Here is a 24,819-nt window from a genome sequence, read left to right as displayed (position 1 = left end):
TTTAGAAGTATTTTTTTTATCTTGTCAAGGATGAGAATGGCATAGGAACAGTCTGTAATATGCACACAAGAAATATGTCAGCACATATAAACATTTGCGATGGCATTCATCTATTGGTTTAAAGCTCTTTTGTTTGACATTTTTTCACTGTAATTGAAAGATAGTTTTTATAGAAAATAATGAAGATTTGTAACATGAAGTGTGATTAAGTATTAGTAAAAGTGATTTTTATAGAGGAGAGGGAATCAGTGCTGCAGTAGTGGGATACCAGCAACAGTCACAGAAATGCTGAAGGAAGTTTTACAGACTGGTTACATGACTTGTTACTTTCAGAATTTTGCAGACTATTGATGGAATTCCATCATGGTATTCTGGTTCTGATCATGTCTCTTTTGTATCTTTAGGTACAAAGTTCATGGCAGATCTTCAGGAACAGTTGAAGTACTTTGTTGTGAAGAAAGTCTCTACTGACCCACTTTGGCAGGGAGTCAAAGTCTACCTTTCAGGCCATCAGGTACCTGTTACTATAGCAACATGACTCTTAGCAAAGAATAGATGACACATGCAACTGGTCTATGCGCATGGCAAATAAAAGAATCTTAACATGATTTCAATACTTGAATCTCTATAGTACTGAGGACTGTCACTATAACCAGTGTGACTACTCAATCCGATAATTAACAAATTTATTATAATGTCCCCTTTGATAAAAAAGATTGGTGAGTGCACTCATTCTGCAAGTTGCTGACAAATTATCCCATTTTAATTTACTATGCATAATTCATAACATGCCTATGTATTTCACTGTAGAGTGGACTGATTTTATTACAAATTGTGATGGTAGGTAACATCACCAATATATATTTCATTGTAGAGTGGACTACATTTATTACCACTGTTATTGCAAAAAATGAGTCTTTTATTTTGTTTTATTTTCATTTTTTGTGAGAACATATTACATCAAAACAATTTTTACAATGAAATGTTATCCATCCCAGTTGAGTATTCTAAATTCATATTGTTGGCATGATTTAACTACTTTGTATTTAGCTCTCATTGTGATAGATTATAATAGCTTATGGGATGCTCTGTTGTCTGATGTCCATTGTGCATCTGTCAGTCCATTAGCACAAGTTTGTTATCTCTGTTCCTCCTAAACTACTTGTAAAATTGCATTGAAACTTCACACCCACATGCACACACACAAAAACATGCTCTAACTGTCCTAAATGAAAATAGTGATGCTGAGATATCCAGTATGGCCAGCACAGCAGCCATCTTAAAATCTTTATCACTGTTTCTCCTGAATAATATTCACTAAAATACTTCCTATTAATGTCTAACTCATACTAAATGAAAATGATGCTGATATGACCTACAATATGGCCATCAAGGCTGCCATATTGAAAATCTTATCTCTACTCCTCCTGAGAGAATGGTCAACACAGGTTTTACTAAAAGACTTCTAATGATGTCTAGTTGATTCTAAATGAAATTGGTGCCAGTATGGACACAATGGCAACCATTTTCAAAATCTTGTTATGATTACTCCTCCCAAATGGATATTTATATTACTAAATTCGGATTTGGCCAATGTGGGTATGTGAGAAAGCTTGCCAGTAGCTTCTCACGGGTTGGTGGTTCTTTCTGGGGTTTTCCCGGATTCTTCCTCCACCATTAATACTGGCCGCTATGTATAGCCTATCGTGTGCTGAAAAATGGCATTAAACCCCACAATATCAACAACAACAACTAAAATACTTTTTAAGAAGTCTAATTGGTCTTCATTGAGAATGGTGCTGATCTGATGTCCAATATGGCCACCACAGCAACCATCTTGTCTTTGCAATTCATGAATGGAAAGCAATATCTTGAAAATTTTGTGGTTTCTACTCTCCAGATGGATGGCTATGTCACCATTATACTTATGATACTTAGTTGGTCCTAAATGAAACTGGTGCCAGCCATACAACCAATATCACTGTCATGCTCTTAAAATCTTCTTGACACTATACCCACTGAGCAGATGATCATTATGACATGGGGTTTCACCAAAAGACTTCGAATGATGTCTACTTTGTCCTGAACGAAAATGGTGCCAAGCTGCCATCTGATATGCTTACCAGAGCAATTAATTTAAAAATCATGCTTTTGCTTAAGAATATCAGAGATGGTTTCAAGACTCAGCAGTTAAAAGGAAGAAATGGTCTTATCTTGAATTCCTGAAAATTCTTTTCATTCAGTAGAACATCAGTCCCCTCTTGGGACTTTTGTTTTGCTTTATTGTTGTTTTTGGAGTTGGTTTTCTCTTTTGCGTAATATTAATCTCATTGTTAATATAATTCATGGATATAAATGGCAAATATAGAAAAGACATTTTACTTCAGGCATGTATCAAGGACAAATTTCATCATAATTGGTACTAAATTAATTAAACTAAATCTGTAGTATTCCTACAGTCAGCAATGGTACACTGCTGTCGGGCATTTCTGCGCACCTAAGGTTTTCGTTTCCAATATTGAAACATAACGCATACCGAATTCGAGCGATTGACAAAATTAAAATACAGAAGTGCTTACCATTTGAAAAGATGCAGTTGTCACCAGAATGTTCTGTTCAAAATAATATTAATATTGGACACAGGGGATACCCCCCCCCCCCCCCCCCCGCGGTTTTCCTGACTCGCGATATGTCGGCCTATTCTGCACATAGCTTTAAAAAGAGGTAATGTTTATCCATCTTGCTATAGAAATGAAATATATTACTTTGGACTGTTTCTGTCAGCAGTTCAGTCGAGTAATTAGGTCAGGTTTATAGCTAGTTTTATCAAATTCACCGTAAAAATGCCAATAAATGGCAAGAGATATTAAGCAAAGTAAACCGATCTTGTAAAAAAGTTAGTAAAGTTCAACATTTTATAAGAAATTAGCTATTACATGGAAGAGAAATAACAATGAATAAGTTGTAATGTGTTTACAATGTCTTGTTGAAGGGGAAAAATTACTACAGAATTTAGAAACAGACTATACGCCGGGTAATTTGTTAAGAATTTATGGTGTAACAGCAAGTAGACACGCTGGGTAGCAGACGATTTTGTACGTGTGGGACAACTTCTTGCAAAATTGGAAACTTGGATTAAAATAGCTTTGTTTTAAGGTACACATTTCCATCTTTTATACAATGTATTTATTTTTATGATTCTAAAAGATGCATAGTAAATCGAATTTTCTGGGTTACCGGTTCAAGAAGGTCATGGAGTGGGTCTTCACGTTGCCATTTAGAAATCACATTTTTATGTGCATTTCGAGTCTAAATTTGGGATATTTTTGTACACTTTACAAATACCACTTTTCTTAATTAATGTATGATTCTTCTTTTTGGATACAAAATGGATTTATGACCCAAAATAGCACGTGATCAAATGTTTACAGAAATGACGTATCGTTGCGCAGAATTACCCGACGCGCAGAATAGGCCGACATGGCAGTATGTATATGGTGGTGGATGACTCTGCAGATACAAAAAAAAAATGATTTCCTCAGCAAAGGTTCATCTTTTTTCAGACCCCAGGAGAAGGGGAGCACAAAATCATGGACTTCATTCGATCAGAAAGGTGCAAGCCAGACTATGATCCTAACACCCGTCACTGTCTGTATGGTCTAGATGCAGACTTGGTAAGGCATATTTAATCTGTTGACTGTAGGGTCTAGGTCTGGACTTGGTAAGGCATATTTAACCTTTTGACTGTATGATCTAAATTTGGACTTGGTAAGACATATTTAACTTGTTGACTGCAGGGTCTAGGTCTGGACTTGGGAAGGCATATTGAACCTGTTGACTGTAGGGTCTAGGTCTGGACTTGGTAAGGCATATTTAACCTGTTGACTATAGGGTCTAGGTCTGGACATGGTAAGGCATATTTAATCTGTTGACTGTGCTACTCCTACACATTAGTTATAACTATTTTCTGATTAATTGCACTGCAGAATGATTACTGATGTTTTTACTGAACTTGGGCAGCAAATGGCAATATAAGAGCAATATGATTTGGTTTGTTTAATACACTGAACACTGGCTTTGTGTCTGTGTCCCATCAGAGTCAACTCAAGGATTACTGGAGTGATTATGCATTGACCCTGAAACAAGTCATTTTACCTGTGAAATGTAAATGTAATGCAGAATGAATGTAATTAGATGACAGAATTAATGCAGACAAAATATATTGAAGAATGAACACAAGTGAAATGATCAATGATTTTGGAAGAAATGTTGACAGAATGTAGGTTTGGTCAGTTTACCCATTTCAAGGTCTGTAATGAATGGCTTACAGTATGATTGGTAAACAACTCAAGAGATTGATGCATTGACAGTTCTCAATGCACGTTCAGGTAAATCCACAGACACCAAAACAACATCTAAATGCAAATGTATTTCAGTTTGTGATTGGACTTAAAACTGATTATTTTTAAGCTGCTGTTAAATTTCCATGATCAAAAACTTTTGTATGATAGTCCATGATCAGATTTTGGACACTGAAAATATTTTTAACCTTTACAAGCTATGGTGGTGTTGTCAAGGCAGACAGATAACTACAATTAATGTGATAACATCATTACCAGCAATTGTATCAGTAGAATTTTTATTTGAATGAAACAAAATAAAAAATATAAATTTTTGACAAATACTTTAAAAGAGTGGTTCCCACAGTGGGTGGTACTGCCACCAGTGGTGCAGTGGGATTACCAGTGGGATGTGCTAATGCTGAATAATGCTTTTTACGGGGTAAGGTGGGGGGCGCTGAGTATAACCTAGGGGTGGGGGTGGCCCGAAAAAGCTTGGGAATGACTGCTTTACAACTATATTTTTACAGTTATTATAGTTGTGATTATGTTTATCATAAATTTTATGCTGTCTTTTTTTTATTTATACATTTGCATTTTCAATAAAGTACACATTTAATAAGACAAGTTGTAGCTCAGTCCCTTTAGGAAGCCCAAAAGACAGGGAACCAGACTTTCATAAATGCATTTCAGTTTCAGTCCAAAAACAGGGGACCAGACTTTGGTAAATGCATTTCAGTTTCAGTCCAAAAACAGGGAACCAGACTTTTTATAAATGCATTTCAGTTGCAGTCCAAAAACAGGGTCCAGACTTTGGTAAATGCATTTCAGTTTCAGTCTAAAAACATAGGACCAGACTTTTATAAATGCATTTTAATTGCAGTCCAAAAACAGGGGACCAGACTTTGGTAAATGCATTTCATTTGCAGTCCAAAAACGGGGGACCAGACATTGGTAAATGCATTTCAGTTGCAGTCCAAAAACAGGGGACCAGACTTCAGTAAATGCATTTCAGTTGCAGTCCTAAAACAAGGGACCAGACTTTGGTAAATGCATTTCAGTTGCAGTCCAAAAACAGGGGATCAGACTTTGGTAAATGCATTTCAGTTGCAGTCCAAAAAACAGGGGACCAGACTTTGGTAGATGCATTTTAGTTTCAGTCCAAAAACAGGGGATCAGCCTTTGGTAAATGCTTTTCAATTTCAGTCCAAAAACAGGGGACCAGACTTTTATAAATGCATTTCAGTTGCAGTCCAAAAATAGGGAATCAGATTTTATTAAACCATTTCAGTTTCATTCCAAGCACAGGGAACAAACTTTGATAACCGCATTTCAGATTCATTCTGAAAAGAGAGAACAAGAGGGTAAAGAGGGAACAATACTTTGGTAATTGCTTGAAAGGATAGTATGGATGAAAATAATAACATAAACTCGGAATGCATTTCTAAGATTATAAATTAAAAGATGATTGGTGAAATGTGAATGGAATGCAGACAGAATAAAAATGGAACTCAGATGAAATACAAACAAAATGCAAGGTTTGGTCAGTTTACCCATTTCAAGGTCTGTAACGAATGTGCTTACAGTATAATTGGTAAACAGCTCAAGAGATTGATGCATTGACAGTTCTCAATACACATTTAGGTAAATCTACAGACACCAAAACAACATTAAATAGGTTTACAGATATACTTGAAAAATTATTTTATGTCATTATATAAGTATCATCTGTGTACTCATTTCAGACTTAAAATACTTTGCCTTTTTAAAATTTTGCTTTAGATTTTCTATGAGAGGCTATAATAGATCAGTGATTCCCAAAGTGGGCGGTACCACCCCCAGCAGGGTGGTGAAATTACCAAAGGGGCGTTGATGCTGGATAATGCTTTTTACAGGGTAAGATAGTTGGCGCTGAAGAGAACCAAGGGGATGGTGGCCCAAAAAAGGTTGTGAACCACTGTAGTAGATAATCAGACTTGTCCATTTTATATAAACATATTATTAATTCGTCATTTGCTCAAAACTTTTCAAAGTTTTCAACATCTGTTTGCCAAGATATGAAGTGTTAGATTTCATATATGAACATATGGAAACCAATGGAGGCAACTTAGAGACAGATTGCAGTTAACCCCTCCCCCAACAAATTCAGGAAAAGGAAACATTAAATTTTTGGTTTGCAGGTATTTCAAGGCCTTCATGCTTATGGCAGTGTCCATTTTGTTCCGCAAAGTATAGTTTGCATTGCTAAAAACAGTATCATAATTTTGTAACAAATTACATATCCACTGGCTTTTCAGGAGTTTTATGTCAAGGGAGGCAACTCAGATTGAGGTAGATTATTAGACCTGATAATTATTTCCTTTTTTTGGATATTATTTTGCTGTTAATAATACTAGAAGCAATTGTAGGAACTGTTTCTGTGAAGAAATGACAATAATTTCTCAACTAGTCTTTCAGATGTTAACAGCATTTCTCTTGTCACATAAAACTAAGAAAATTTATTGCAAAATTATAAAGATTATTAACAGCAGTATGTTTACAAGAGTAAAAGAGACCCATAAGTGTCAGTATCTCAGATCTTTTGTGAATTAGTATCACTTCAACCCTTCAAGTCTTTGGTGTGATGAATATGTTTTTTTTTCTGAATTGAATACTGCCTGGTATGAAGGGATTTGTAAATACAATACAAGGTCATCAAGTTAGCTTGCTATTTATTCTTGATAGTCCTGTAATTTTTATTATTAGGAATCAGTATAAATGCAGTACAAGGTCATCAAGTTAACTTGCTATTTATTCTTGATAGTCCTGTAATTTGTATTGCTATGAATCAGTATAATCATTGCTTTTATTTTAGATGATGCTTGGTCTAGCTACACATGAACCACATTTCTCTTTACTGCGCGAGGAAGTAAGATTTGGTGGCAGGAAAGATAAAAACAAAAGGTAATGGATCAAGTGTCCATCTTGATTAATCTTCCCTCTGATATGCTTCATGAGTGAACAAGCAATTCTGTATTGGCAGGCTTGGTTTTACAGAACTTAATTATTTCACTTTTTGTTTCAATTAATCAGATTATTTGAGATTACTTTAAAATTTGTAAGTCTTTATTTCTGGATGACACTGAACATCAGATATATGGTTTGAAAAGAAGTCCTAATATTTGGGAAAAAAAAGGAGCTTATGTTTTCTATTAGTAAAATTTAAAGATTTTACTGACTTTAAGGAATACGTCATCTCTTACAAAATAAATATTTACCCCGAAAAATTGAATTTACTATTTACAAGTTGAGAATATTTTTTTCATCTATCATAATATCTTTACCTTTGACACAGATATTATCAATACGAAGTGTGTAATATGCAAGACAGTGCAAAATCTCAAGTTAGGGGCAGATTTTCAGGATTTTAGTGAAACTCTTGTAGAAGAACAGAGTACAACAAATTTCAAAATTAGATGTAGCCCAATAGGCTACTAGGAAAAAAACTGGTAGCCCAGCTTTTGAAATAAAAGCATTATTGCCCAGTAATGGTGACTAATGAATCAGTAGTTATGGCCCTTGTCTTACTTAAAAAACATGTTCTTGCATTTTGATAATGTTTTAAAGAACTGCATGGAATGAAACCAAATTTAGTTACGATATTGCCAATCTATATGTTTCATGTTAGTTGCATGTCTGCACATTATCTTGAGTTGTCCATCATCTACAGTTACCAGACTTCATGAATGGATTGCACTTGTAGTAAAGATGAATACTATCAGTTGTGGACAGGTGAAAGATCAAGGCAACTGTGACTGAAAGAAGGAAAATGGTTTCTCATAATAAAATTAACCATCTACCTGAACCTGACTTAATTGATGATTTGAATATATGGTAAGGAAAAGCCTGTTGGTTTGGGGGTCAAAAGATCAAAGGTTAAGGTTACTTTTACTGAAAGAAAAAAAAATGGTTTCTGTACAAAAGCATTAGTTTTATACCACAACCAAGATCAAACTTTATGGATGGTGTGCACTCAGGTTAAGAAGAAGCTTATTCATTTAGAAGAAAAATCTTTATTTTCAAAGGATAAAATGTCATGGTCACTGGTTGAAATAAGCAAAATGGTTTTTGCATAATAACTTTACTTCTAGACAACATGCCTTGACCAAAAATTTTGAAAGGCTTGCACTTATGGTATGAAAGATGCTTGTTAATTTGGAGGTCAAAGGTCATGGTATTGTTTTTCCCAAGAAAAATGGAATTTGCAGAATAACATTTGTTGTGGAGTATATTTCTTGGCCAAATATTGTGGATGGCTTGCATATAAGGTAATAAAGTAAAGTAATTCTGGGTCCTAAAGATTAGAGGTCACAGTTCTGGTAAGTCTGAAAATCAAATAATGTTTTCTGCCTATTAGACTAAGTGTGTTAAATTTATGTATAGAAGACTATTTAACATGTGATGGGCATATAGTGTGCCATTCATGGTATTCTTTTTGTCTTTTAAATTTTACTTTGTTAAGACCTCTGTTTGACTTAAACTTGTACTGTCATACTTGAATCAATGAATTCTGTATTTGCCTGGATATCCTTGTTGTCTGGACACATTTCTAGTCATTTTTGTTCTTTGTTTATTTTTACACAGGCCAGCTACACCTGAAGAAACTACCTTTCATCTTCTCCATCTGTCCTTGTTCAGGGAGTACCTGGACTTTGAATTCTCACCACTTAAGGTTGGTCAGCAGAACTTGTAGTCAAAAGAGTATACAACTAAAACTGAATAAAACCTGTCAAACTTTTATCTGTTGCAAATTTTGTTTGCACACAGTAGCTTTTTCAAGACCAGTGCTGCTAACAGCCTAGCTGCAGTGAAAGTCTAGTCTTAACACTAGATATGAGACAAAAGCTAATGGAAATCAAGACCTGAGATACAAAACCTTTAAAGTCAGAAACAGAATCTAAACTTAAATGTCTTAAAACTTAAATTTATTACAGGATTTTCTTGAAGTTTTTATATATGTTTTATTAGTTGATAGTTTCTTATGATCAAACTAAGTATAAATCATATTCAGTTTGATGCTGTTTTGTCCAGTAATGTCCATTTAGGTTTATAGTAATCTTGGATTTTAAAACATCAAATACATTTTTATCTAATTATTGTTTTACCTTGCAGGCAGTTGTTTATTCAGTTCATTCTGGAAACTGACTAAATTACTTTTGAGGTTGTTTTAACATTTTAATTTCTCTTGTATCCTTGTGAACAGAAGTTCAGCTGAAAATGGCACTGAAGGAAAAGTTACAAAACATTTAATTAAAACCCATTTTGACAAGAATTGTGTGATTTGAAAAGGCAATTCATGTATAAATTATAGATGGTACACAAAATTGTGTATTTATAGGAAATACAACTGGATGCAACTTTTAGCTCCAATGGTCCTCAGGATAGCCATTTGTCCATTATCTGTCGTACATCGATCTTTTAGCACGTAATTGCCACTCCTCCTTAACTACTCAGAGGATTTCCATGAAACTTAACACATTTTCATTCCAAAATCTGGTTGGTCTTAACTGAAAATGATGCTCGACAAGCATCAATTTTTGAACATTTTGTCATCACCACCCATTCTGAATGGATGGTTAAGTAAACATAAGGTTTTCACTAGAAGACTTCTTGTGATTTATAGCTGGTAATCAAAAAAAATATTGCTGATCTGACATCCATTATGTCTGTCACAACAGCTGTCTTGAAAATCTTATTGTCGCTACTCCTCCTGAGTGAAAAATCTTATCAGCATGGGGTTTTCACCAGAAGATTTCTTATGACCATCACAGTCAAGATTTAACTAAAAGACACCCATGATGTCTAGTTGATTGTATGCAAAATCAGTGCTGATTGGATATCCATAATGGCCACCACGGCAGTGATTTTGAAAATCCTGTTTGAACTGTTACTCCTCAATAGATGTTCATTTCCACATGGGGTGTTCACCAAAAGACATGATGTCATATTGATCCTAAATGCAGATCTGACCTTCACAATGTCAACTTTTTCAAAATCTTGCTGTTGCTACTACTCCTGAATGGATTTTCTCCAGAATGGTGTCTAGTTGTTCATGAATGAAAATGATACTGATCTGATATCCAACATAGCAGCAGCAGGGAAGTTCTACAGACCAGACTGTCAGACCAAAATAAAGCCTCCTACGAGAACTTTCTCCGTAGAAGCCTCAGATTTCAAAAATAAGCCTTCCTACGAAAATTAATTTGCGTAAATTCACTCCCGACTGCAATTTTTTGTGTGCAAAATTAATGATTCTGGACAAGGAAAAAAGGGGGGGGGGGATTTATTCTGGTGTCGACGAAGTTTGCAAAGTTTGGCTGCTGATCCTAATTTTACCTCGCATTAAAACAATATAGTTGAAAATAATATGAGTCCGAAAGCTAGTACAGTTGGAGAGCCTCATTCTGCCAGATTAGCGCGAGAGCAATTAGCGGCATTAAAGAAGCTTATCCCGACAAAACAATTATTTAAGAGAAATGTTCGTGGTTACGAAGATGTACAACATGGAATTGCCGAGGCATCATCGAAATGGTTAAAGCCAGTTACCGGAACAATCGAGCAAGTTGTATTTGGCGACGAAAAAGATCCAGATACGAAGAAAAAGGGAATTTTTCCTATGTTGAAAGGTATTGAGGAACAATCACGAACATTACCCGAGCGATTAGCAATAGCAGCAGCAGCACAAGGGCGACAACCTGCAATTGCTTATAAAACAGGTAGTAAGGGAAAAACCGTATTAGGAAAACCGGGAGTAAAAAAAGGGAAGTTTAATATCGAGAATTTAAGAGAAAATTTCACCGATGAGGGATGGGAAATAATATCACGACCGCTCTCGACACTGTATTCCATAGATCGAATTGGTCAATTTGCGGAAGATATGTTTAGTGTTCGAAATGAATATTTGACTGAAATAGGAAAGGGAAAATATAAAACCCGTAATAGTTGGTATGGTATGTTATATAAAGTTTATGCGGAAAAAACACAGGCGAGTGAAAGGGATCCATTTTTTAGAAGATTTTTAGAAGCAGCAGACGATAGATATAATTATAATAAGCAATTAGCGGAAGATATAAAACAGCAAGCGAAGGAAAGAAAACAACAGGAGAAGGAAGAAAAAGTTAAAACACGGAAAAGAAAAGTAATACCACAGGAAGATATTCAACCACAGGAAGATATTCAACCACAGGAAGAAAATATTCAACCACAGGAATTAGGAGCTAGACCAAAAGAAAAAATTACACCTCAGAAAAAAGAGAGAAAATCAAGAAGGAAAAAAGATCAGAGTGATCAGGAACCAGTAACTCAACCAAGCGAATATAAACCATCTGCGGACAATGGTTCGTTTGTAATTGATCCTAAAATATCAGCTGATAATTATTTGAAAAAGAACTTATTGTATTTACTCAGTAACTATGATTCAAGAATTCAGATGGCTGCGGATAATTCTCCGGAAAATAAAAGATTTTTTTTGAATAAGGATATTGCCGATAAAATTAACGAAATTGATTGGCTGGCGATAATTTATTTTGGTGGTTTAGGAAAACCAATAAAATATTATGATGAAAATTTTACAAAATTTTTATCGGATGTTAGTAAATATAAATTAATGAAGATAAGTACAATTTCGTCACCTACAGTGGCGAGTGACACGTTAATCCCCCTGATCCCCCCCCTTCCTTTTACCTCCCTTCAGAACAATCACCTAAGAGTGATAGTCCTTCTTCCTCCCCTTTTGATCTTCGCCACCCCACCCCCCCTTCTCCTTCAATATATCCAAGGGGGAGTCCTGCAGAGCGCCCCTTCTGGTACCCCCCACCTCCAGAACCAACATCGACAAACTGGAAACCACAGGAATTTTCACTCCCAAGATATTTGGATAAAACGAGAGATGAACCTTCGCCATCTGGTGGACACAAAACTCCACCGGAAATATATTCGCCACAAACGTCGTCATCAGGGACATCGTCAGGAGAAGTATTCGAGGAAACGTTATCGCCATCGAAATTTCCAAAACCAAAAACAGGAAGCGGATATACCGTTTGCCCTGACAGTGTTGTCAACGATGTATCTCGCCTCGAGGTATTAATCGGAGGAAAACGAGCCGGAAATAACTCTCGCGAAGTAATCAACGAGGCATCAGATATTTGTCAGCGGTTATTCCGCGGTGGCATCATTAATTCTCACATTTACAAGGAACTTGTCGATGAGCTCATCGATTAAAACAACACAATTGAAATAACATGATTGTTCACAAACATCAGCGCAGACCCAAACAGGTCCGCATAGTAAACTCTAGATTGCCCGTGTACAAATATATCCACGGCAATGGATTCGGTGATATCATTGGAAGTCTCGTTACGCGAATAATACCTAAAATCGGACCCGTGATCAAACAGTTCGGGTTAAAAGCAATAGGAAAGATCGGCGAGACTGCCATTTCTGGTATCGGTAATTTGGCCAGCAAGGGTTTCAATGCTGTCAAAAGTAAAATATTAAATTTAGTGCGCAAAAAACAACCCGTCAAATTACCCATCACCAGAGAAATGCCACCCGAAGTCAGTAAAGCCATAAACGACGCAGCAAATAAAAAAATAAACGATCTAGCGCAGGAAGTTGCTAAGACAAATATAGCGCAGGAAATTGCAAATACAAATCTTGCAAATGAAGTTGCTAACATAAATCTAGCAAAGGAAATTGCTAAGACAAATCTAGCAAATAAAGTTGCTAAGACAAATCTAGCAAATACAAGCTTCATTTCAGGTAGTGGTCTTCGTTTTAGATGATATTCTTAATAATAAATGTTCGCACAAGTGTCAAATGAAGTGTTCGACATGGACGAGCCTGTAGGCAGGGACTCATCCGTGCGAGATTTCCAGTATTTCTCGTACGACGCAGTGACGCCAAATACTGATAGTCGCTTGGAAATTCAAGTCCACGATACAACAAGGTATTTTCTTCCATCTGAGGCATATATCGAGGTTGTTGGCAGAATGGTAAAAAACGATGATACCAACTACGATGCAGATTTTGCTGTTGGGTTTGTCAACAACGGCATCATGGCATTATTCAAGAGCGCCACTTACATGATCGACGGAAGAGAGATCGAATCAATTACGGACAACGTTGATATAGCAACGACGATAATAGGACTAGCGAGATACTCGGATGATTTTACCAGGTCAGCCGGTCCTAGTATGATGTTCGCCAAAGATAACTCCGATGCCCCTGAACATTTACCGTATGATATCGGTAGGCCGAGAGATGCCACTGGCGCCGCCCCCGCCGATGTTCTTTCAGTGGTGATCGGCATCAAGGACAATTATAACCTTGGATTTGCCACGAGAAGAGCTATGCTAAAGGGAAATGAACGAAGATTTTCCTGTGCAATTCCGCTATCTCACATTTTTGGATTTTGCAGGCATTTCAGAAAAGTTATTTACGGAGCAAAACACACGATAACTTTCGTTCGAAACGCCGCGGGCAACGACAGAGCCATCTGGAGAGATCCTGGTGATGTCGGTAAAGTTGTCCTAACTAAATTTACCTTGTGGATGCCAGCTATAGTTCCATCGATGCTAGAGGAAGAAAAATTATTATCATTCATGAATCAAGGCGGAAAATCCGTCATGTCCTGGTTGACAACGATGACCGACTCCTGCGATGTTAATATCAACGGAATATTTACTTGGCGAATTGCGTCACAACAAGGTGTTTCGGCACCTAGACACATCTTTGTTGCCCTTCAATCTGCAGATAGATATAATCAAGATCGCAGTCACATGATATTCGATAGATTCGATGCAGCAAACGTTTCACTGAGAATAAACGGCCAACAGGAACCATCAGAGGAAATATCAATTGATTTTGAAAATTACTCTACGGCCCGCGCGTATCATCGATTGCTAAGTTTCATGGGCCGCGATCAAAATATCGATACCGGATTGCAAATATCACAGTTGGATTTTAATACTCGCTATCCTATCTATTACTTTTCCCTGGAGCATCTCGATTTGGTAAAACAATCCGTCGTTGATATCCATTTCAAAGCCAGAATTAACACAAACGGACCTGCAAGAGCCATCGCGGTAATCCTCAGCGATAGAACAATGATACTGGAAGGAATCAGCGGCAGAATGAGAGTCATCGATGCTCCAGTCGAGAACATGTGACAAATTCCAAATTTAGATTAAGCGGTTATTAATATGCCATACGAACACGTCAGTGTAACTCTGACCCCAGGTCAGATGAAAAAACTCCAAACAGCGATATCAAAGCGATGCGGTATGAAATTAACACTGAAAAACGATCAGATTCACGGTGGGCCTAACAAACTGTCGCTAACTAGAGGTCAACGTGAACGATTTACCAAGGCCAAATCATTAAATTCCGGCGTTCATGTGAGTCTTTCCATAGGCGCCATCAGAGATATGGTCAAAACAGGCGGTATTTTCCCTGCTGCTCTATTGGGGCTAGCGAAAATGGCTCTTCCGGCGATTGGAAAGGCATTCGGATTAGGCGCGCTCGGAGGTTTAGGTTCTGAATTAGGCTCCACAGTAATGCGAAAAGTTACCGGAGGGAGATACGGTAAAAAAAGGGGAACGGCCTTTATCTAAGACGACCCCCATACGGATCCGGCCTAAGATTAGCACGGCCTATTCAAATTTAGATTTACTTAGCGAAATAAAGAATAAAAAAATAAAATTTTTCAGAGGCGTATTTATGCGAGATCAACTACCAGACAAACCAAACTCTACCGAGACAGGAATAATTAATCTCGATAAAAATACCGGCCCTGGCACACACTGGGTTGCCTACGCGATTAATCCTCGCGAAGTCGTTTATTTTGATTCGTACGGATTAGCACCACCGAAAGAATTTATCAACTACGTGTCTTCGCTGAGACTTCCGGTTTGGTATTCGACTCTTCCAACACAAACATTAGCGGATCCACCAATATGCGGTCCAGAGTCAATTAATGTTCTTGACGCAATTTCAAAATCATCCGGTCCGTATCATAAAATTGTATTTGAATATGTCATAGATAAATATCATGGTTGATATTTACGGTAGATTTATCTACAGGAAGGAAAAAGCAGAAGTGACTGACGTCGATCTATCAAAGTTCGCAACCAAGAGCGATATTAACAATCTTCTATCGCTGTCAGAGGTAGACCCTGGCGAAGTTGCTGTTTTTCAAAATACCGAAGGAAGATTACAAACCAGCAACGTGAAAATAACTGATATAATCAAGCGAGAAGAATATAATGATCATATTAGTCAGTTTACTCGTCAATCGGAATTAGTGTTGAAATCTATAGCTGATATTACCGATCTATTAGCGGTATTGCCACTAAAGGCTAATATCGCGGATGTAGAAAAATCCGACAAAGAGCTATCAGCGGCGATGCTTCTAAAGGCCGATAAAGCATTACACGACGATCTTCAGGACAGAATGATAAAAAGATTTACCAAGCTAACTAACGATCTTAAAAAACTAGACGATACATCAAAAAATCTCAATAAAAAACTCGACGAGGATATAAAAAAATTCATCGAAACCTCCTCAACTACACACAGCGATCTCATCGAGAAAACAAAGAAAATCAACGAAGATATCGCCCAAATCAACAAAGATATTGAATCGGCACGTGCATTAATATTTCAAAAAGCCGATAGAACATCACATAACGATCTTACCGAGAAAACAAAGAAAGTAAACGAAGATATTACCAAAATAAATACCGCGATGGGTCAGAAAATCGATAAAACATCAATCGACGACCTCATCGAGAAAACAAAGAAAATCAACGAAGATATCGCCCAAATCAACAAAGATATTGAATCGGCACGCGCATTAATATTTCAAAAAGCCGATAGAACATCACATAACGACCTCAGTGAGAAAACAAGAAAAATCGACGAGGATATTACTAAAATTAACGATGAAATTAACGTGGTACGCGCATTAGTGAATGAAAAGGTCGACGGATTCATTTACCTCGGTGAAGTATCAAAATTGAGCGGGGATCTTATCAATGCGACTAAAAAAATTAACGATATTAACACAAAAATATCATCGTTGGATATCCCAAGATTGGAGAAATTATATGTGACAAATAAATTGATAGACAGAATTTTGCGATACAATCTAACATTTGTGTTAACCATAAATGATTTTATCTGGACACCCGAGAATAACACATTTAGCTTTACCGCGCCAATTGCTGGCACATATCGAGTACATATTATCTCCGATATAAAATTTAAGGTACAACCGGATCAGAATAATAAAATTTATGAACTCTGCCCTGGATTTTTTATTATTATTTCGTTAAGTGAATATAGCAAAACAACATTCACGCTAGAACCGCCAGACAGAACCACCATGAGATCAGTGTATTATTCTGTAATTTTCGAATTTTTATACGAACATACGCCATATTATCCGTAATTGTTATCGTAGATTAATAAATGACCGCATCTGACTACCGTTACAATCAGGCGAGGTCATGGCAGGATTCGCTAAAAAAACTCCTAGACGAGTATCAGATAAAAATAAAAAAATACCAGCGTAGATTAGTTATCATTGACGTCGCTGTGTACGCGGTATCTGCGGTAGTCGCTGGTGCTGGAATAATTTTATCCGCGGTAACAACAATCGCGCCGATCGTAGCAACGATAATAATCTCGTCAACAACGACAATCGCTGGTGTTCTCAATATCGTAGCGAAAAAAATCTCCTCGTGCACGAGTGAGAAATTGTCTCTATACACGAGTAAACTATCCAAGGTCAACGACGCGTATTCGAAATTATCATCGCTGCTTTCGGAGAGTCTCAATGATGGCGTTATCTCCGATCCAGAATTTTCGGTAATGATCGGTATTTACTCGGAGATTGAACAAATGAATATTAATAATGTCCGAGCTAGCTCAGATCGTGACAAACACGACACCACCGACAACAACACTAATATCGTTAGGTTCCACCAAACCTGAATTTAGCATTAATTTTCCAACACCAATCAGCGTCAAAGAAATTGCGTTAACACAATTGCGTGTCTACAATAGCTGGCCTAATGTTAGATCGACGTCATTCGGTAAATTATTGTCAAATAATTCACTTGTTTTTGCCAACAAAAACAAATCCGATGGAACACCTGATTGGATACATGTTGGTATACCAACAGGCAGTTACGAAATTGATCAGCTGGATAAGGAATTTACCACCAGAATATCAAATATAACTGGCGATGCTACTCCGGGAATAAAGATATCTGCGCACGAACCAACGCTATCATCGATGATAGAAGTGAAATCACCATATATGGTAGATATTTACCAATCATCGATTAGGACCATATTAGGTTGGCCTGAAATTTCACTCCTGGAAACATCCCCCGATACAACTCCAGGATTTACCTCGAAGGATTCATCAAGGCAACCCGAACCAAAAAAATCCGACTTTACCACGGACGAGGTATCGTATGAAGTTCTCTCATATCACTTGGATCGAGTCAGTGCAGCTATTGATTTCATTAATCAACATAAATCCGGCAAAATAATAATCACCTTTACTTCCGTTGATGAGGAATCGATAACATTTATGTCCGTCCCCTCCACACCCTCGGATACACAAATCGTCTATATCGGTGCAAATAAGCACCCGACCATAATATACGGCGATTATATAAAAAAAACTATCGACGAATTTAACGCGGAACATAAAATGTATCTATCTCACGTGAGAACATTATTCAACGAATGTATCTCAGATAAATCAATTTCATGTGAATTAATTTCCAAATATGTGAAATATTTAAATGGACTCGCGAACGATCTTGAATATTATCACGGTATGTTCATTAGGGCTATCATCGACGATATATCAGCTGGGTTTAATTTCTACGGCCACACATTGATCAAAAACTCAGGTAATAAGAAAAAATTTGTGACATTACATAAATTAACCACGGAGACATTACCAAATTTCAAATTCCCCGGTTACGACGTTGATAAAATGAGAAAATCCGTCACTGATACCATCGATGAGTTATTTCCGAAATTACACGCCGCATGGGCAGAGAAAAAACAATTAGCGCTGTTTCTCGGACACGATAATGATCCGACCAAAGGCGGGCGGCATATCTCGCCAGGTATCGTCAATATAACGGAAGTTATCGCGATTTATCTTCACGCGGATGTTGTCGAGGGCAGCTACAATGTTGATTCATCAGAGTCAAATCAGGCGCAACAGGGATTTATCTTGTATTCGTTTTCACCTAGCGCTTCTCCTGGTTATTTGATAATAAAAGAGCCGGTGAATCCGTTTTACCTAAAATGTCATAATCGATTGTTGTCGAAGATAAATTTCAAACTAACGGACCAGAAAGGAAATTTGCTTGATATCCGCGGGGAAACTGTTAGTATCAATCTACTAGTAAAATCGTAAATCTGTCCACGGGGAAAAACAAGCCAAAAAAATAAATAAAATCCAGGGAAATTTTCAAAATTAATATATTTTTTTAATTTTTGTTTTTTTTTTGTTGTTTGCGGAAAATATTCAGGAAAATTCAAGAATCTGCGATTTCCTTGGCCTTGCTCTCATCGACAAGTTTTTTCAGTTGTCTGATGCGCGAGCTTGTAATTTTTTTTGATTCGTATGCTTCTGATAAAATCAATCTAGCTTTCTCCACTAGCGTCGATAATTTAACAAAATCCTCGATGCGATCATCGCTGACTGTCGCAAGTGATTGATACATCGCAATCTGAATTTTCTTTATTAATTTGTATTCGGATGGTAGCGTGTATTTGTATTCGAGTTTCCCTTGGATAATTGTCTCGAATTCGGATCGGATTTTATTCGTGTCCAACTCCGATGGAAGATTTATTTTTTTCCTTAGATCATCGATGGCTTCGATAATATTGCTTATATTTTCCTCGTCCATGTTATATTAATTTTGTAATATTTAATTATTCTTCGTCGCTTTCCGAATCGAATATTATTGGTATATAATAAAATTTGATCCAAGTGCCGATATCATATGAAAATGACGCATGTTGAATTCCCTCTGCCACTCGTCGCACCGATGCTGGACGAATACTATAATATTTTGCAGCGGCGCTCATCGATTCGAATATCATCTCCTCGCCCGTTTCCTGATTTATCGATTTGACCGCCCTGGCATATTTCGGATGTTTGCCAGTATTACCATATATACAATTTTCACTCGGAGTTACCGCGCGTAGATTGGATAGTTTATTATTGAGTTTGTTTCCGTCAATATGGTCAATGACCAAATTATTCTTGATGAGTCCATGGAAACACTCGAATATAAATCTGTGAGAAAGATAATTTATACCTCTTCTCCCATTATTACTGAAGTTACATATCAAATAACCAGTATTACTAACATTACCAACATTTTTCTTCGTTTTGATATTTCTGACAATACCATCCGATGAAGCCTCGTAACCCTCGATAGTTGGATGAGATCTATACTCGTGCGTGATTTTCATTGCAGGAATCGTCGATTTCATTTCCATATACAATATTCTGTTTGTTTAAATCGTAATTTGCCTTGAATCGATTAATGTAATCCTCTTCGCATGTTATCACCGACGAGGATCTTTTTTTGTAATATCTGAGCAATTCCCGATAATTTTTCCCTCCACAGGACAAACATAATCGAGTTTTTCCTCGCGTGCCAACTTGGCAAACTAAGCAACGTTGTGGTCCTTTACTGCCTCGTCGAATTGCATATATGTGAGCGCCACAATAATCACCTCTGCAGGATTTGTCGCATGATTTTGTTGATCCGATTGGTATCCATTTGCATTGCATTATATAATTTAAACATTTGTCTAAAATATAATAATGGATACATTTGATCTTGATGAGGCAGAATATATCATTCCTGAGGTTGATCGTGCCAAAAAAGAATTTTTCGATGATGGAGCGATTCACACTTGGTCGACATGGAAAACGAACTCTGTTGATGCTACGATGAATCTGGAACGGGCCAAGAAGATAATCGAGCATATAAAATTCGAACACAAGGAAGAGCGATTTATCTTTGGATAAAATTTATTGCACAAATGCCTGACGACACTTGGATTATTCACGATAAACGAGATCCCGTGCGTGGCGGTAAGAAAAATGTTATTCTTGATAAAAATTCGAAGCCGGGATTGTTATTGGGAATCGATGGTCCTTATTATGCTAGGGCGTACCCATCTAGCGCTGTTGTCTATGGAATTTATCGGTTAAATAACAACCCGGATGTGAAAAATCTACCTGCGATGAAAGAATCACCGATGATAAACTGCGTGGCTGAGCGCGTTATCGAGCACATGAAAAACGCTCGTCGTGGATCTGGTCTGACCCAGTTGAGGCTGGATAAAATTAATTCATGGGCGAAGACAGTTGTTGATGGCGCATCGATTGACGATGTTGCTGTGTTGAGCAAAAAACTTAAATTTCCTATCACGGTGAAAACGCTATCAGGAGAAATATTATATTCTTCGCCATATAAATCTCGAGGAGTACCAATCGAGATTGTTGATCATAATTCACATGCGTGGTCGCAGTCGGTAATGATATTCCCGCGAGATCGGGTTGTTAAATTTTATCCCGTGGAAGGCGCCGATGCTATGTTCCGATATATCAAAATATTAGCCGCGTCTGATCCGATATCGGTTTGGTTATTCTCGAGTGAAGAAAAATACGATCAGTTTATATTGCCGCGAGGAGATATTTACCGCGATGAAAAATTGCATGAATCGATGAGAAATATCGCGGTGAAATATTCGTCAAATCCTGATCAGTTATTAACGAACTGCTTTACGGTTCCATCTGTTGCTGCTCACGCTGCCAGAGAAAGAAATTCGTGGAAACCTACAAGGAACGAATTTCTCACTGATATTCAACTTAGTTGTATCGAATACGGCCATGGCGGATTGTGGAATACCAAGTATTATTTCGAAGAAATGATATCCGTTGATATGAGCGCGTGCTATCCTGGAAGTTTCCTTGGATATGGCGATTGTGCGGATTATTTTGCTAAATTTGGCCATCCCACCAACGAAATGACAAGGGTAGCAATTAACGGACCGTTGCCTGATTTTGTTATGACAGGATTCGCTTATGTTACTTCATTCGAGCTTGCTGAAAATTTACATAAAATTTGTTATATTTGGTTTGGTCGGCATTTATCTCAACGCAGATGGGTCCCTATAGTGTTGTTGAGATATATGCTGGATTCGTCAATGTTAGTATCGTTGACGGTTAGCGAGGCGATTATATCGTATAGAAAACAAACTGAAGTGTGGTTGCCAACGGATTGTGAAAACGCGAAGGATATCGGAAGAAAAATAATTGGCAAATTTACTCAAGGAGGATCCGTTGATCATAAACACCGACACGCTAGGTTATTTATCAACGACGCCGAGATGGATTTTATTATAGCCGATACGGTATCGCGAGGAATATTCTGCAACAGAGAGAATATTATCATTGACGGAGTAAAGTTGGGTACCGTAATTAGCTATCTCGATGGAGAATCAGCGCAGTATACGCATTTGAGATCATCGATGCTCGCTTATGTTAGTATAAATTTACTGTCGATGATAAATAAATTTTCTGATATCGCGGTAAGGGTCGCAACGGACTCGTTTTATATCGATAAGAAATATCAGTATAGGCTGGATAATTTAATCGCCGATGGCTCTTGGGGCACTTGGAGGATAAAAAACGAGGATATCCTAGATTATTGTGAAGACGCCGATGTCGAAGATTGCGATAAATTTCATCGAGATAAATTTGAGGAAATATCAACGGCTGCATCTGCATTTGACCCGATTTCACGTAACAAATTCGTTTACATGAATGGTCCTGGTGGTAGCGGTAAAACAACGCGAGCGATAAATTTATTTGCGAAATCTGATATGATAGTGTTGACTCCAACTCGCAGATTAGCGCAAGAAATAAGGCAACGCAACGTTGATTCTTGCACATATCATAGTTATTTCAAATACAGCGGTGGATTATGGGATTCGGCTCGCATGGGAAACAAATATATCAACAGAATTATAATATTTGATGAAATTTGCACAGTAAATTTAGTTGTATTAAAATCGTTCCTGATCTGGCTGGAGGGAAAAAATACCGCCGTGATAATGTGCGGAGATCATGGCCAGCCTGATCCGATTGATGGTGAATCTCCTCATGAGTGGCTCAGGAATTTCGTTGACTATTATGAGGAAATCGACGCCGATTATAGATCCGATGATATTTTACTGACTGAATTTAAGAAATTAATTCGATTACAACCGAATAAAATTCAATGCGATGTGATGAGAAGAATAATCGACGAGACTCCGATGGATATTTTTCTAAATTTGTGGCGTCCAGATCATTTGATCGTTGCTAGTAGGAAAATTGTTCGTGATGTTATTCAGGATATGTTATTCAAGCTTCATTGCGAGAAATTTCCAACATTACTTGTGCCGTTATGTTACAGGCCCGCTGATACCAGGAAACAAAATATTAGTGTTACTTTACCCTGCGGAGAGGAAAAAATCCTGGTACTGAACGATATTATTCTTGTTGATATTAATCTTGTTAATGACGCGATAAACGCAGAAAGATCGCCATGGAAACTAGGATATGCAACAATGATACATTCATCGCAGGGATTAACCGTGGATGGCCAAGTTTGGATTGTCGATGATAGAATTTCCTGGTCAAATTTAGTGTATCTGGCCGTGTCAAGAGTAAGAAAATTATCTCAGTTAGGTAGAATTCGGTTTCACATTAATGACGCTGGCGGTAGTTGAGTATCTTTCGGTATTATTTGTAATTCTTCCTTGGTAAATCCGCGTTGTGGCGCTAGCGAATCTAGGAAATAAATTGCTGGTCTTCCTGACGATCTTGTTACGGCTGATATTTTATGTGTTGTAACGCTCCAATTTGGATCGGTTGCTCTTTTTCTTCCTCCTTCGGCCTCGCCTTCTTTATATAAATACCTGACAGTGACGCTACCTAGCACAGGCGGAATTGTGGAATCTCGCTTTAGGGGTATATTCGATTTTGTAATTGCAATTGCAGGCTTCATTGCTATTATTCGAGTTGTCTCGTTATTTAGCGCGTTAATCACATGAGGTAATCTTGTTACCCAATCATGAGATCGATTATCTTGAATAAATTCGCGCGCGTACTGATATCCGAATAATCGTTCTGCAAGAGTTTTATTGAATCTTTCGACGATAGCCTGATTGTGATGAACACCAACTATACCGCGTCGGATTTTCACGTTGTTCTTTTTCATCAATGAAGTACCGCGCCGAGAAATTCCCGTCCTGGATCAATCTGAAGAAGCTTCGGCCAGGTCAGCGGAGATCGCGAGTAAATTTTCTCAAATGCCTTTGAAATTTCCGTTGCTGTTTTATTCGATAACGGTTCCGCTTCCTTGTATCTGCTTGCGATATCAACAACCGTCAACACGTATTTGTATGTGACTCCGTCGACGGTATCGTGAGGAAGAAACATAAGATCAGCCTGATGAACTTCATTAGGGACGCTGACGGAGAAACTCGCGTACGGTATTTTCTTTGGCGGGGGGAGATAAATTTGCCAGACTGCCTGTTTCGATAGCCACGATTCAGCAACGGACTGTTTTACTTTTGCTGCCTTGGCGAGTTTGGCTATTGCTGATTTTCCTCGCCAAAAACCTCGCGGAGAATAATATATTTGCTCCATTATTATTTACCAGCGCCGAGTACTAATTTACCTTTCATCGCGCCTTTTATCAACCAGGTTGCCAATTTTTCTTTGAAACTTTTGTTAGGAATCGCGTCTATTGCGTGAATTAACTTAATATCAGCGAGATGTCTTTGTTGTAAATCCCCACTGCGATATGCAAGATCGTGATAGTAACACGCGTTATCGATGGCGTTTACTGGATCCTCGCCGGGATTTGGTTGATTATTATCATTGAGTCTTATATCGAGCCTTGTGCCGGGTCCGCAGTAATTGTATCCTGGCAGATGTTTCTCTCCGGGATATTTCGCCCAGGGAGTTCCGGGTAGATTTGACAAGGAGGCGGCAATGTCTCCTCCGGTTCTTCTATTTTTTTTTTTTACAAATCTAAATTTGCGTGTCTTGCAAACTTCGCATTCTCCTGCAATTGCGTTTCTGTTATTGCGTGTGATGATTTCGGTTGGATTTATCGTAGCTGTGCGCGTGCGACATTTAACACAATATAGATCCATATATTCTAGTAACATGAATGTAATTGATTTTTCGGCCACGAAGAAACGTGAGCAGGTGAAACACAACGCGGTGTTACCGAATTCGATAAGGATGATAATCATTGGCCCGTCAGGTTCTGGAAAGACGCAGTTGTTGCTAAATTTGATAATGCGATGGCTAAAATGGGATAAG

The 24,819-nt window shown here is 37.6% G+C and overlaps 1 protein-coding gene across 2 annotated transcripts in view; it reads left to right on the top strand.

Annotated features, from left to right (window-relative positions):
• The window catches only part of LOC149781708 (5'-3' exoribonuclease 1-like), a 218,249-nt gene that overhangs the window by 50,229 nt on the left and 143,201 nt on the right, over positions 1–24,819 (top strand). For both annotated transcript variants that reach the window (XM_089935809.1, XM_089935808.1), the window contains exons 5-8: positions 405–514; positions 3,564–3,674; positions 7,195–7,283; positions 8,964–9,051. In XM_089935809.1, coding sequence (XP_089791935.1) covers positions 405–514; positions 3,564–3,674; positions 7,195–7,283; positions 8,964–9,051 — 398 coding nt within the window. The remainder of the gene's footprint in view (positions 1–404; positions 515–3,563; positions 3,675–7,194; positions 7,284–8,963; positions 9,052–24,819) is intronic.

This window comes from Sinohyriopsis cumingii, chromosome 15 (assembly GCF_028554795.1).
Source record: "Sinohyriopsis cumingii isolate HCF-2022 chromosome 15, ASM2855479v2, whole genome shotgun sequence".
NCBI classification, from domain to species: Eukaryota; Metazoa; Mollusca; class Bivalvia; order Unionida; family Unionidae; genus Sinohyriopsis; species Sinohyriopsis cumingii.
This window is presented reverse-complemented; position numbering and strand designations above follow the sequence as displayed.